We start from the raw sequence: 14,896 nt of genomic DNA on the forward strand, positions 1-14,896 counted from the left end.
GGCTTTTTACTGCAGCAGAATTCATTCACTTTTATAGAGCACTCTCCTTTGCAATTCCTCCTCCTCCTCCTGTCCCCTTACACACTCTCCTCTACCCCCTTCTTCCATTACTAGAGGAGAGACAATATTACAGTAGCTGTTCGCTGTAAATGCCCCCAGTGAGAGTGCTGCATTCACTTTGTCTCTTTTTTCCACCCCTCTCTCCAAAAATCACCCTTTCTCCCTGCTTTGTCCCCCATCATAAGGTCATTGTCTGAGCCTCGTTCTCCTGATTGTTCTGTCCTTTTTGCCCCTTTGGTGGATTTAAAAAAATGAAAGAAAGAAAAATCGGATTTATGTCCTTTTCCTCTCACCTTTACTTCACTCCCCTCCTCTTATCTATCCCTGCATGCCATCTCACATACACACACACACACACACACACACACACACACACACACACACACACACACACACACACACACACACACACACACACACACACACACAGAGTACATGGGAGAGAGAACAGCAGAGAGAGCATCGGCATAACTGTGCGTTGCATGGATCTCAGTGCAGTCGGAGGGGGCTGCAGCAGTGTGTGTAGCACACGCATAGGCTGATTGAGGAGATCTAACATTAGTACGGACACCACACTCTCGGGAGGCAATTAACACACACTCACACACACACACACACCACCGTGTCAGAGCAGCATTCGTGAGGAAAGGCGGGGGGATAATAAGAAAGATCCCCAGTTCTCCTCTATGTTCACACATGACTCTTTGGTAAAGGAACAGGATTTCTGCATTTGTGCAGGAGGGGTGAAGCTGAGTTGAGTGGCTCAGTTAGAACACTGACTTGAGCATCAACCAGATCAGTATAGAGACCCTAAAGCTACATAGCACAGTAACTCCAGACTGGGATCTGGGATCTTCTCATCACACTGGTGTCAACAGTCAGCCCATATGGTTGCTGACTCATGAATGTGCTCTAAGCCACCTGTTTATTGCTCTGGCATGTTTGTGTGCTCCGGTATGCTGTGCTTAAAAAAAACAAAACAACTTTGCTACCCATCAATTCCATCCCTGCTCTCCTTGTTCCCTCTGCACCTGCACAAGGTCGTCTTCCTCCCTTCCACTGGCTGATTATCAAGTGAATGATTGCACATACAGCTGGCATTAGCGTGTGATTTTTAATGTGTATTGCAATGTTGATAATCCACATCTATTTCTCCCTTCTGCTGAAATTTTCTGCCCTTTTTTCTCTCCCGCAGACTCCTCAGACTCCTCCCTCCTCCTCCTCCCTTCGGTTTCTCTCATCCTCTCCCTCCCCCCGGTCCTCTATGCTCAGTTCGGTGTGTGTATCCTCTTTTAAAGGGCGCAAGGGTGGGAACAAGTCGTCCAACAAAGCATGTTACAGCGCAGACATGACTTGTCCGTCGGAAAGCGAGAAAATCGTGATAAACTGCGGGGGGGTGCGGCATGAGACCTACCGGAGCACCCTAAAAACGTTGCCCGGTACCCGCTTGTCGTGGCTCACCGAGCCGGACGCGTTCAGCAACTTCGACTACGACCCCAAATTAGACGAGTTCTTCTTCGACCGCCACCCGTCGGTGTTTTCCTTCATCCTCAACTATTACCGCACCGGGAAGTTGCACTGTCCCAACGATGTGTGCGGTCCCCTGTTCGAAGAGGAGCTGGCCTTCTGGGGCATCGATGAGACGGACGTGGAGGCTTGTTGCTGGATGAATTACCGGCAGCATCGGGATGCGGAGGAGGCGCTGGATAGCTTCGAGACTCCAGAACCGGACGCGCCAGACGACGACCCGGCGCTGGGTGGTGCGGATGGGGACTTGAAAAGACTGTGCATGCAAGAGGACGCGAGGAAAGCGGGCTGGTGGAAAACCTGGCAACCCAGAATATGGGCACTCTTTGAAGACCCCTATTCCTCCAAATATGCCCGGGTGAGTTACCCACGTCTCTTTCAGAGGGACCAACTTATTTCTGCATAGGCTACTGTTGCATATTCTGACTAATGACATCTCAGAGTACTGCCTGAGTCATGATAAGTTTTAAAAAAACTTTTTTTTGTCATCCAGTTAACATTACCTGCAAAAGCAGAAAAATCAAGCCCTCGTAATTAAGTGAAGAGTTATGACTGCTGGCGTGTTATTTCCAACAGTATAGCTCGAGTTAAATGTTGGTGTATGTAGACTTACTGCTATTGAATAATTAATGCTGATAGCGCAAGACAAAAAATGGGAAACTATATGTCAGCTGTGTTGGTAAATGGGTATTAGACGAAGTAACAGTGAAGACTGTCAATCACATTTCCACATTTGTCTCGGTATCATGATTTCCATCGTCACATTCTCCTGCTCCAGCAGGTTTAACGCGTATCTGCCTCCGGACGCAGCATCCGCTGCGCCTCCTGCATCCAAACGCCTTCATTAGGTGATGCTTGTCCGTTTGTGATGCACGTCGCTGTGCCGTTTTTCATGTTGGTCGTATTTATTCTGGCACGACGCCGAAAGCAAGCTTTTACGACGTCGAAACGTCAGTGTTGTACTGCATGTCTTTTCACACATTTGCCCTTGGTAGTGCTTCACTCTGCTGATTTTTTTTCTTGTTCCAGTTGAAAGCTACATGCCTTTTACGCACGGTCCTTGTTCCTGTTACGCATAACTTACTCCTGAGCTGGGATAGCCTTTATTGTTTTCATGTGAATAGTTAATGATTTACTTGCTAAAAGCAGCTGTTTAATGGCATTTGATCACACAGGTGTAAGAGTAACAAGTGCCCCCGACTGTGGTTTGATCTGTGGGTTTGTGAAAACAGTTACATTTGGCTTCGGGTCTCCCCCCTCTCACTTAAAGGCATATCCAGCTGTTTGATCACAGCTGCTTTGATTTTGTGTATCGAGAGTTATATTCTGATCATCCTCATCTTGCTCCCTGCTTTTGCTGCTAGTGATATTTTCAGTTTTGAAGGTGTGAAGGCGAGAAACCACTGGTGCTGTGGAATGTATGAATACTGTAGGTCCACATTCTAAACCAGACAGTCGGCAGACACCTGCAGTGGCCAGGCATTCATGCCATCATGCTGAAAATAGCTGAGTGGGGAAAATGTAATCATAAATCACTGCACACTCAGCAATACATACTACATCTACAGTTATCCACAGATGAGACTATACCTTCACTCCCCCTGTTTTCAAAACTCACACATACATTTGCACCTCTTCTGGTGCCAGGTATAGATCTGCATACCTGACTTCAGTTCCCTCCAGAGGAAGAGAAAAGTGGCAGATGGTGACTGACACATAGTCTGGGTTTAGGCCACCTGATCTGCCTCTCTGGACTTGGGATCAGGCAGGAAGTGCTTCTCTAAGAATTGCTCTCAGATTGATTTCTTGCTACTCCAACCCCGTCTACCTCCACTCCATCCCATAGAAACAACTCACCTGGGTAGTTATGTATACAGGAGGGAGACATAGTTTGGATTTACATGCAAATTTGGTCCAAGCAAAAGGAGGCGTCATTTTTGCTGTTGCCATACCTCGGATGCAAGCTACTGTAGCTCCTGTCTAGTTGCTCGAGTGCTGTGTGTTATGCTCTGTATTATGCAATATACAGTTAAACACTACATCTACAGGCAAAGACCACATGAATCATACAAAAACATTCATTCAGCATAATGGCTGCAGTTAGTGGTGTTGGCGATACTACATGGGTGTTAAGGTGCGATTAGTTGGATTCGTTTCAGTGCCTGCAAAACATTGGCTGTATTTGTGGGCGAACGTAGCCCCAGTTTGCTGTGTAGGTCTGATATGCCAGTGCCATACGTCAAACAGCGATGTGACCCAGATCATTCCTTTTTCTATTCCAGCCTTGCTCTTTCTAAAAGTGTCCTGTTCGGTGTGGCAGAACCTTTTTAATCCTGAGGGATCCGAATTACATGTGAAGAGACAGAGATGAAGAAGGGCTGAGAAACAGGGGAAAATAAAGAAAAGAAAATGAGATGCTGATGTGGAAATACAACGAGGCAGATGAGAGAGAGAGACGTAGGGAAGAAGTGGGAGATGAGAGGAAATAAAGAGAGACAGGAGGAGAGACATTACTCTAATGATTTAAAGGGGGTTTGTTTGCATGGCTGTGATGTAACGCGCCAGCAATCAATGTTTTGATCGGAGCGTTCGACACGCACGCGGGGGCTTTTTCTCAATTTCACCTTCATTGCAGGTGATCGTGTGAGGCTAGCTCGTGGATTTACCGTAGTATCACACACACACACTCATGTACAAACACACACATGCTGGTTTTCTCGGTGCTGGCTTTTCTGCTGCAGTAGACGCGGGAGGAAGGAGGGGGAGCACTGGAGAAAAAGAAAAGAGGTGGAGGGGGTGGGAGTGAGAGAGAAATGGAGAAGAGGTGAGATAGTGGAGAGACATCGAGGGAAGAGGGACTGAAGGGGAGCCTGAGAGGGGTACTGACTGGCAGGAGGGGGTGCACTGAAGAAAGAGAGGTGAAAGAGGGGTACTGAGACAAGCAAGGAGGGGGTGACAATCACAGAAAGAAAGACGTTGCACGATGGGGGTGGGGACCCTTGTCTTAGCGTCTTCGATTATCTGTGAAGGCTCGAGCCATCCAATTTTCCTACCCCGACCCTCTTGCCTGCCTATTGATTGATATTTTATTGATCATCCTCTCTCGTTGCCTGTTTGTAATGCAATTCCCTCTTTCTCAATCGGCTCTTAAACTCCGGGTAAGCTCGGGCTCATTCTGCGCCACTGAACACAAACGGTTAACCCATTGACAATTTTTATGGACATATATGTTTCTCTTTGATGAGGTGTTATACAATACAATTTGCATCTGATTTCATTATTGATCCAGGCCTGGGTGACATAGATTTTCCAGTGGAGCTAAGACAGATTTTTGATCTTGGTCTGTTTATTCCCTTTGTTGTTGATGTTTTGAACTCAAGTCTGCTTGAACAGCAGCGATCGCAAAAAAATAAGATATAATCTACTAATACATAGTAATGTTTTGTCAGTGCCATTAATTGTCACTCGACAGATTGAATACATGCTAATGATGAAGACAATAACAGCTGATTCATAATTATTAGTTACCTTAAAAAAATGTATGGTGTAATAACAAATTAAACAGACACTTAAAAAACACGGGACTGATGTTAAAGCCTGGATTAGGGGAGTTAATCTGTATGAATGTGACACCCAGATCAATAACACCACTTAAACATAGATCTCTATAAGAATGTTGAACTAATTATTCTTTGTACTGTTTCAAATATTTTGCTGTGTTTAAAATAATCTACTTTTCAACCTGCTATTAACTGATGGATTACCTGTTATAATCCTGTCATACAGCGCCACTGTCCCACTGGTTTTGCTGTATTTCAGTTACTTCCAGTTTCAAACCAAAAGGGCCCAGTTGCCTTTGTCAGCAGTCTTCTGACAAAACACCATTTGCCGCTCAGCATGTACAAGACGCCCCTTTGGCCCCACCAAATCTGACTTTGTGTGCCTGTATTTGAGTCTTTTTTTGGAAAGGGGGGGGGGGGGGGGGAGAGATTGTCCAGAGCCTACCTCTCCCTGAAGGTCATGTTTTGTGGTTCATTGTTTGCAGTTCTTTTCCACCATGTTCAGTGCTGGAGCGCACAATGCTGTCATAAACACAAATTTGACCTGCCACTATGCCACAGCCTGAGAACAGGTTGTCTCCGGGTAGAAAATGACAGGACTGGACAGAAAATAGACAGAAAGGATGTACTGACAGGCATTTATGTAACCTAAGTTTATGTTGGAGACAATACATCTGAGTTAAGACTCGTCACTAAAAAGCTACGTATGCAAAGACAAAAAAAAAAAGTGTTTTAGTTGTCTAATTTGGCTCATAGACAGCAGTAGTAAAAAGGTCTTTGATAAAGTATTACATCAATTTTCAATAAAGCATGTCGCCCTCTTTTGATTTTAACTGGCAGAGGATTTATACTATATACTGGGTCACTTCTAATTTAGCAGTCTTGTGAGATTTTTTGCACCAGTTCTGTTTGCCCCAGAGCTACACAGCTCCAAATACAGAAACTCCCAATTCTGGTAGGATCTCAATGGAAACTGTGGTGAAGGTGACTGTCTATTGTCTGCAAATTCCTACGGCAAATAACAGCCAGTTCCCTGCCACAATCGGAAAAACCAGCCGATCCAAGCAGAGCAAGAATAGCCAACGGCTTTTAGTGACAATAAAATGATTATTTTTTAAACCGCATTGTCATGTCATCTTAGTAAGAACTCATAAATAACTAAACATAGCAGAAATTAGGCAAATCTGTTTATGTTTCTGGTGCTGAAGAAAAAAAAATATCGGCCCATTTACTGGATTTCTAAATCACCGCATGTCATATCGGTCTTCAAAATCCTGTGTTGGTGGCGGGCCCAGCCTGCAGCTGAAATCCTTTATTAAGCAACAATGAGAAAATTATTTCAAAACTCTTTCAAAACTGGAGCAGTGGGTCTCCTCTGTTCCCAAGTGCTTGCAGAGTGTTGTTAAAAGAAGAAGTGATGTAACACAGCGATAAACATCCCCCTCTCCCAACTTTTTAAGAGTTCTTGCACCATCAAAGTTTAAATGAGCGTTTATTTTCATTAAACCATTTTTTCTCAGAATACTAGAGAAATACTGTGTCTTATTTATTCTGTTTCCATTTAGATAACATGTTTAAATACTTCTCAAATCATTGCATTTTTATTTAATGTGCAGCTTTTTTGGATCCAGAGTTCAGGTTCTACCTTCAGCAGTGGGAGTGATTCCCAATTACTTCCATTCAAACGCAATCCTGCTAAAAAGGCCTATTTTCCCACTTCCATTCTAGATCCCCTCCCTGTGGGCTGCATCTGAAAATAGCAAAGAAAGGGAAAGGAGGCCCTAATTTGATTCTTGATCGCAAATCTATTCTTCCATTACTGGAGAGAGGATAAGACTCTGTGCTTATATGACCATTCAGCAAATAAGCAGAAAAAACCCCACAATTCTCAAAATACCTAAAGCTTTAAGCACGTTATCAAGTTCATTAAGATAAACTGTTTTTTCAGATCAAGTAGAGGCGTGGCATTTATTTAACCTGCCTTTCCTGTGCTTGCAATTGGTAAATATATATTTTGTTCTGTTTCAATTTTCACTGACAAGGTTCTGTACTGCAGGCCTTCTCGTGTTGTGTTTGCATCGACGGAAGTCCCTGTCCCCTCCGTTCGCTGGCTTGTAACTTGAGCTCTCACTGTTGGCGATACATAACTGGATAAATGCTTGATGTTTCATAACAAGGACAGAAGCACGACCTTTGAATAAGCAGACAACACCTGAGAGGGCCAAAAAGAGCCTGATGTGACCTTTGTAGTCATATATATAGGACCGCATACATTGCAGCTGTAAGTAAGCCATCTGAATGCCTACACTTAAATCTGAGGTGTTAGAGGGGAAAAAAAGAGTTGACTAAACTGAATAAATAGTATCAGTTTAACCTTTTTTACCCAAGGCCATGAGTGTCAAATTCATTTTAGTTCATGGCTCGATTTGATCTCAAGTGGGCCAGTAAAACTGCTAATGATACCTTATATAAAACACCTCCACATTTTTCCCTTTCTTCAACTAGTTCATTCTTAAAAAGCTCACATTTATTGAACTGTGCATTAACAAAAACAGATGATAAAAGAGCCCCAGATGCCTTAAGAAACATAACTCTGGTTTATGCTACAGTCACACTACCAAATCCAAGATTATCGTAGCTGTGTGCAAGCAACTTGCAGTCTTGTTCCTTTCTGATGCTTGCTTTGAAGATGGGGACCAGGTCTGCACCCGCTCACAGCCAGCTGCCATTTTCAGAGGGAAATTTTCAAAGTCAAAGCTGTGGGGTCAAGTTCCCAGTTACATGCAGTCTGTGATAAAACAGCATTTAACTTTGATATCTGTTACTGTCTACACAAACAGAAATTCACATTAAACAGAAGCTGATATTAACTGCTTACATTCAGAGTCCAGTCCACCAGGCGACCTGTGTGATCACCTTGATTTTGAAAGTGGTTACTTAGAGGTTGAGCATGCAACACCCTAACCATGTGGGCAAACAGTTGGTCACTGCAACTACGCGTGATCTGTTCCTGAATGCAAACATTTAAAAAAAGATAAATAAATAAAAGAATTTCTGCTTGCGAGGAGGTTTCCATTCTATTTTTACTCCAGAATTACTGATCCATTAGAAGAACAAAACAGTTTGGGACATCTGCCTCTTGTGACATTAGCTATTTTTGCAACTTGTAACACAGGAAATGCGACACAATACATTCCTGCATTTTTCCTGCATTCCTGTGTCCCAATACGTTCCCTAACTTTCTAGAGTTTTCAATGTATATAAAGATGTGCATTTGGCAGGCAGGTTCTGGCCCACAGACCATATGTTTGACACTCATGCTCTAGGCTAGGACAAAATAAGCATGCAATTAAGACACATTTTGGGGAATTTTATTGTCCTTATGCTTATTATTACCAGTCATAAGAGTGAAATTTAAACAGAAACAAACCAACTTTATTGAGTATTATGAATTTTCCTTCAGTTTAATCAAAACTTTAAATAAGAGAATAAGTCGCAACTTTTTATCAACAAGCCCAAATCCAGAATTATTGTACTTATTCTAGAAATCATGACTTCTAACTCTTCTTCAAAAAACCCCAAGCCTTTAAAAAGCAAAAAAAGCATTTGTTGCCCTTTTTTGTAACAGATATAGCCTGGACCCAACAAACAGACCTCCAGGGAGGAAGAGGTTAAGTGAGTAGGTCAAGATTTTGGGAAATATGCTCAGCCCCTGTCTTGCTGAGTGTTAGATGAGACATCTGATACCCCCCTCATGCCTGTACAGTTAATGCTGTGCTGCAGCCAGCAGCTGGTTAGCTTAGCTGTGCATCGAGGCTGAAAACAGATGGAAACAGTTAGGCCGGGTCTGAGTAATAAATACTAGCAAATTCTGAATGTCACTTAATAACACATTCTGTGTAACCTGCACAAAAATCGAAGTGTAACAACACTGATTTTAAATCTTTCAGCTGTTATGTTAGCTATGTCTTAGCCAGGACCAGTGACTATCTGAAGGCTCTGCTGGTTGCCTGGCAACTGCTCCGAGCCAGGAACTAGACTGACACATAACCCTCTGAAAACTGTGAATTGCTTCTTATACACTTGGCCTTGTACAGCTTACACAAATGGGACAATATTGGTGACTTTTGCATGTTTTGGCATGCTCATTTCGTTACGTTTGGGACTGAAAGAGGTTAGCTGTCTCTAAGTTAAGGTTACGGCTGGTGCTGCAGGCTGCAGCAACATATTTATCCAACACACATGAAAGCAGTATCAATCTCTCCGCTCTTGGCAGCGAAAACAAATAAGGGTATTTGCCAAAATGTCAAACTACAGACACGGCATCATATTTCAGGCAGAAGCATTAAGCACTTCTAATACATTCCCGCTCTTTATGCCTGTCTCAGCCGTCTCCCTCCTTCACCTCGGCCTTGGTCCATTTAGCCATCCTGGTTAAGTGCTGAATCAGCACTCTTCAGGACTGCACACACAATTAGTTCAACATAGTGGCAATTTTGCTCTTGCGCTCTCTGGGATTGGAAACATTCAGAACAGTGGCGTGGAGGAGAGCTCGCACGGTGCCAGAGCCGATTACAGTGGTAGGAGTCTGAATTCCCTAAATGGGGCAAGTCTTGTCAAATCGTGCAAAGGAGCGATGTGCTCTGTACTGTAGTGATCACACAAACTGCTACATTCACATGTATGAGTAAACAAAGGAGTACACCGTGTGCACATACTGGCAGGAGAAAAAAAAACGTTTTAATTGCATGCTGAATCAAAAGTCCTTTCACAGCGTAAAGGCAGTCAATAATTCATAAACGATATCCAGCAGTGTCTGGAGAAAGTCTTAGTGTGGTAGAGAAACACGCTATCCATTTCTATTATGGCACGCATGTTCCATTTGACTCCCTCAAACACCTGGCCGGACATACATCATTCTGAGCACGCTCACATGTACACATTGGCCTGTACACTGTAAGGGTAGCTGCCCATAAACCGGTCAGCTGAGTGTGCGCACTTAGAGCACACTGATAAATCACTTCATGCCTCCGCACGTCATCCTGCGGATCACTCTCACTCACGTGTGGATAAAGCGTTAAACAAACTGAATGTTAGTTTGCTATTAAATTAAACCAAAAAAAAGGCTTCCCATAATCACACAAGGGTGGAATTAATCAATATTTTTATTAAGACTATTTTTTGTCTGAATGATAGAAATGATAGAAATCAGAGAAATACAGCAAATTATTACATTTGAGAAGATAGTAGCATTCAAATATTAATTTTAACAACTGTATTTTATCATGATATACTTTACTACCCTCAAGAAATATATACCATAACTCTGGATGCAAAGGAGAACCTGCCACATCTTCTAAAGTCTCGAGGGGCAAATTATATTTTGTGTCCTCTCTCCTGAGAGTAGAGCCTGCAGAATGTGCCTAGAGTGGAGGTCGGCAGCCATTGGGATGCAACCCAAAGAGATTCAAGATTCAGGTTAGGATAACTTACAAAATATTCCCAACCAGTTCAGTTTTGGAATTTAATGTAATTATGATTATTTAATTGTAATTATTGTAGAATTACCTAAAGGAACAGTTTATTATCAAATACCTTTTGTGCTGATATTCAGCGTGTGGTTAATAAGGCGTATGCTTTTACAGTAACAGGTTTGCGTCTTGGCTCGGTTCACCACACTTACGTGGCACTTAGACACTCACACTGGATCCCTGCTCATTCCCTTGGAAAATGACATTAGACGGCGTCACTGGGACAATTCCTGTGTGACCATCTGCTTACTTGCGATCCAAGTGTCCAAGTGGCAGCAGAGGCGATGTGGAGTGTGTGTATATGACCATTTTAAATATAAAGAGGATCTATATAAGCGTGTAAAAGCCTGATTTTGGAGTAGAGTTGGATGGAAATGTGTGCAAACATTTGTTTAGATCAGGAAATTTTCGGAGAAGTTTCCTAGCTTCATTTGTTGTTGTTGTGCTCTATGAGCAGTTTGCATTTGCTCAGATTCCATGATGCGTCTTCTTTTTTTATAAGAGGTGGAATATGGACAAAGTAATGAGGCAGACAAGGGAGAGGACAGGAAGCAAGGACAAAGGAGGTTTAGAAAAATAGACCCGCTTTAGAGGCTCAGACAGTACAAGCAGGATAGGAGAGCACGGAGGGAGACTGCAGGGTGAGGAACCAAGAAAAAAAGATCGACTGAGAGAGATTGGAGCTGTGTCGCTAGGAGAAACGGAAATATATGGCAAAAGAGTCTGAACCACATACAGAGCAGACAAGAAGAAACATACATGCTCTCAGTTTATCTCCATGTGGCGCCTTTCTATTTCTTTTTTCCCCCAGCTTAACAGGATTGCAGTGGGAATGAAATGGAGGAGACCTGAATGCTGCAGAGCATGTACGACACTGTGACGTGTCGACTAGAGAGCTGGAGAGTGTGTGTATGTGTGTGCAACAGCTTACCGATTTGACTGTATCATGTCAAGGAGTTGACTCATTCAGGGAATCTCTTGAAACAGAAGTGCGCGTTGTGATTGAATTTTTACCTGAATCAATTCCAAGAGCACTGACCCTTGAAAGTCAGCGTTTCCGGCTCTCAGAAAATAAAACATACGCAAGGATTAACCAGAGCAGAAGCTAATTATATCTCACATCCTGGGTCCAGCCGTCAACGTTCTACTCTTTCATGTCCTCGTGGATTCACAGGGTTTGATAAGCCTGAAAAAGCATCCGTACGAGCGTGGGATGTGGCCACGTGTTTCGCGCGTTTGATAATTCGACATATGTAGCTGTCCTGCTGCACGTGCCACATTTACCAGGCCCATCATTTTCATGCCTCACCTCTCCTGCCCTGCAAATTCCGCAGTGTCCCGTGTTGGGCGGTGGGTGACCCCTTAGTAGGGGCTTTAACTGCATGTTCTTCGCTCTGTGCCACTTTCCCCCACCCGTGTTGTTTATCCTGAGAAAAAAAGCTCAACAATTAATGGAACTTGACTTTCATTTACAGTTTTGGCTTCCATCAATTGTCAACAAAGATAAATGTGATGGAACTGTTCCTGAACAGCATCCGGTTATGCAACACTGGCCTGATTTTGTCTTGTGCTATAAATTTAGACAGCGCCATCTCTGTTAAATCTGTCCTGTTAACTTTTTTTAATCATCAGTGTTGATTTCAGGTAGTTTATTTATATATATTTTTTAAATAAAATGTAAAATTAGGTTTGTGCTGGACTGTTTCCTGACTGGGAGGAGTCTAAGCCGTCTGGCTGCTGGTGGTCACTTCTTACAGTGCTGTGTCGTCTTGAGCAAAAGTTCACCAGGTTTTCTGAAGATTTTTAGTGTTTCTCTTGAGAAATTGGCTACTTTTTCACTCATTTTCAGTTCAGTGCTTCTACCTGACCATTTTCAGAGGAATATTTTTCTGACCTATGAATCCCTCAAGTGTAATATAGTCTCTAAATTCAAGAGATGAACCAGTGTGACAACTCAGCAAATAAGACATTTAGGCTCTTTGTTACCAGCAGCCTGTTGCAGAACTCCATAATTTGTTCCTAATTCTTTACTTGAATCTATGAAAAATAGCAAAGAGAACACTTGTTAGATGCTATTAGATGAAAACTTGGCATATATCTTGGCATTATGTGAAGTGTGTAATTAAACAAAAAGAAATGAGGAAACTGGACAAGTGGGAGGAGAAAGAAAAATTGAAAGCCTATCTGCAGCAGGCAGATGAGTAGTGTAGGAAAGTCATGTCCCTAAACAATAGAAAAATATCCACCAAAGACCAGACACAGGACCTTGGCGGATTCTGCTTTTCACTGAAGACCTGCCAGCAATGGTCTCACTGGAAGGGTGGTTGTCCAGAAGCCATTCTTAAGGAAGGGAAAAGAGGAGAAAAGAATGCGGCATTACACAAGAACTGGACCTAAAAATCAGTGACAACAGGTCTGACTCAATAGAGGTGATTGCTTGTCTCATGTGTGTGCTGTGTGTCTGTGTGCACGTTTGAGGTTATGTGTATAAAAGTGTGTGTATGTTAGTTTGTCTGCCTTGGACTGAGGGTGAGAGAAAGTCATCCCAACGCTTGCTCGTTAGAATTGAACAAGCTTCGTTGTTGCCTTATATAAAGTATGTCCATCTATGTTTGCACATATTTTCACATTTGCATTTGCAAAGCATAAAGAAAAGAGGGACAGCTTAAGACTTGGCAGAGACATGGCAGTTGCTTTGATTATAATTTCTAAAGTGTAGCTTTTAAACTGCAATGTTGGAACGCCACTGTGGCATTAGCTGTATGTCAGTGGACTGGATTCAAAATGATGTAATCGTGGTTCACATGGACATATTTCATAAGCTGCATAAAGTAAACTGACATAAGTCATTCATAGTTCAACAAAAAGAAAACATACAGTTCTGAAAAAAGAGGAAGGCGTGTTTTCTCTTCTCTGATTCAGACTTCATCTCTTGTCACAGTCTCCCACTTCACGTGTCGGTAAAGGGAGCACGCTCTTTTTCCTGACATTTTAGTTTTGGTGTTTCACTCTTTTTTTTCTTCTCTTTTTTCTTTTTGATGATCTTGGACTAAAAGAAACAAAACCATCAATTTCAGTATTGCTCTGCAGCAATGATGATGATGATGGCACAAGTGAAGGCTATTCCCGTTACCCACCCAAGGTTACACTCGCCCTGCACGCTAAGTGGTTACTTTGGAAGTCTCTGAGTGATGGCCGCGGTCGTTCACCTAAGATAATAGATTAATCACCCGATCCCGGTCTGAGCCGCTGCTCAGGTTGCCCTTCAGGAGAGGGTTCTGTATTTCACATCGTTCAAATGTTCATTTTTCATGCCTCATTCATGTTCAGATTTCAGATCATCCTTCAGTGTCTCCTTATCAGTGCTGACTCCGCAGCGGCGGTCCCCCCCCCCTCCATTTGCTTTGCCCTGCTGGGAAAGACTCCACGTTCCACCGCTCCCTGATTGTCATACTAGCAGTAATCAAACAAAAGCCTCGTTAACGAGAAGCAAAATCCTTTACCTGCCTTTATGTATCACTGTCAAGGTCACGCGCCCTTAACTTGATAAACTAAAGCCTTTGATTGGACAATCAGCGTCTGGACCAAATGATCACAATTTGGCTCTTGCTCCTGTATACATTCAGCCCTCTATGCCAGCTGTAGGAGCAGTATTTGGCTTGGTCTTGTCCTTGGTGCCTGAAAGCAGAGGCTAACGCAGTGGTTGTCATGGTGACACAGAGCCAGGCAGGGCTGTGGTAATACTGTAATGATAAAGCTCTTCTGGATGGTGCCGCAGTAAACACAGCGCCACTAGGGTCCCGTTAAGGAAGAGCGCAGCGCACCGCCATGCATGCAAAAATGCCTGTAGGGCTAATATCAGCTCCGACAATCTCTCCTCGGTTATATCGCTTACATTCGTGCACTCCCAGCACCTCCTCCTTCCTCGCTCCCTGTCTCTTTATTGCAATCTCACTCTCCGCTGCCCCTCATTGTCTTCTCTCCTCTTTCCTTTCCTTCTCCTCCACCTCCATTCCTTTGCTCTCCCTTCTTCATTCATCCATCGGAAACACAATCAGCGCTCGCCTTGATCAACTTCCTTTCGCAGTTTCTCTCTCGCTCTCTCAAAGAGGCTCTTTTTTTCATTTGCTCCTCTCTCCATCTTTGACTCCCGCTCTTTTAAATTTATGTTGATGATCTTTCAAAATCTAATTTCGGTGTCTAGAGAGTAAGGAGGAA

The 14,896-nt window shown here is 43.2% G+C and overlaps 1 protein-coding gene across 4 annotated transcripts in view; it reads left to right on the forward strand.

The window, feature by feature from the left end:
• Positions 1–14,896, forward strand: part of LOC113019273 (voltage-gated potassium channel KCNC1-like) — a 54,207-nt gene that overhangs the window by 6,706 nt on the left and 32,605 nt on the right. For all 4 annotated transcript variants that reach the window (XM_026162864.2, XM_026162862.2, XM_026162869.2 and 1 more), the window contains exon 2: positions 1,256–1,945. In XM_026162864.2, coding sequence (XP_026018649.1) covers positions 1,256–1,945 — 690 coding nt within the window. The remainder of the gene's footprint in view (positions 1–1,255; positions 1,946–14,896) is intronic.

Source organism: Astatotilapia calliptera, chromosome 8 (assembly GCF_964374335.1).
Source record: "Astatotilapia calliptera chromosome 8, fAstCal68.1, whole genome shotgun sequence".
Lineage (NCBI taxonomy): Eukaryota > Metazoa > Chordata > Actinopteri > Cichliformes > Cichlidae > Astatotilapia > Astatotilapia calliptera.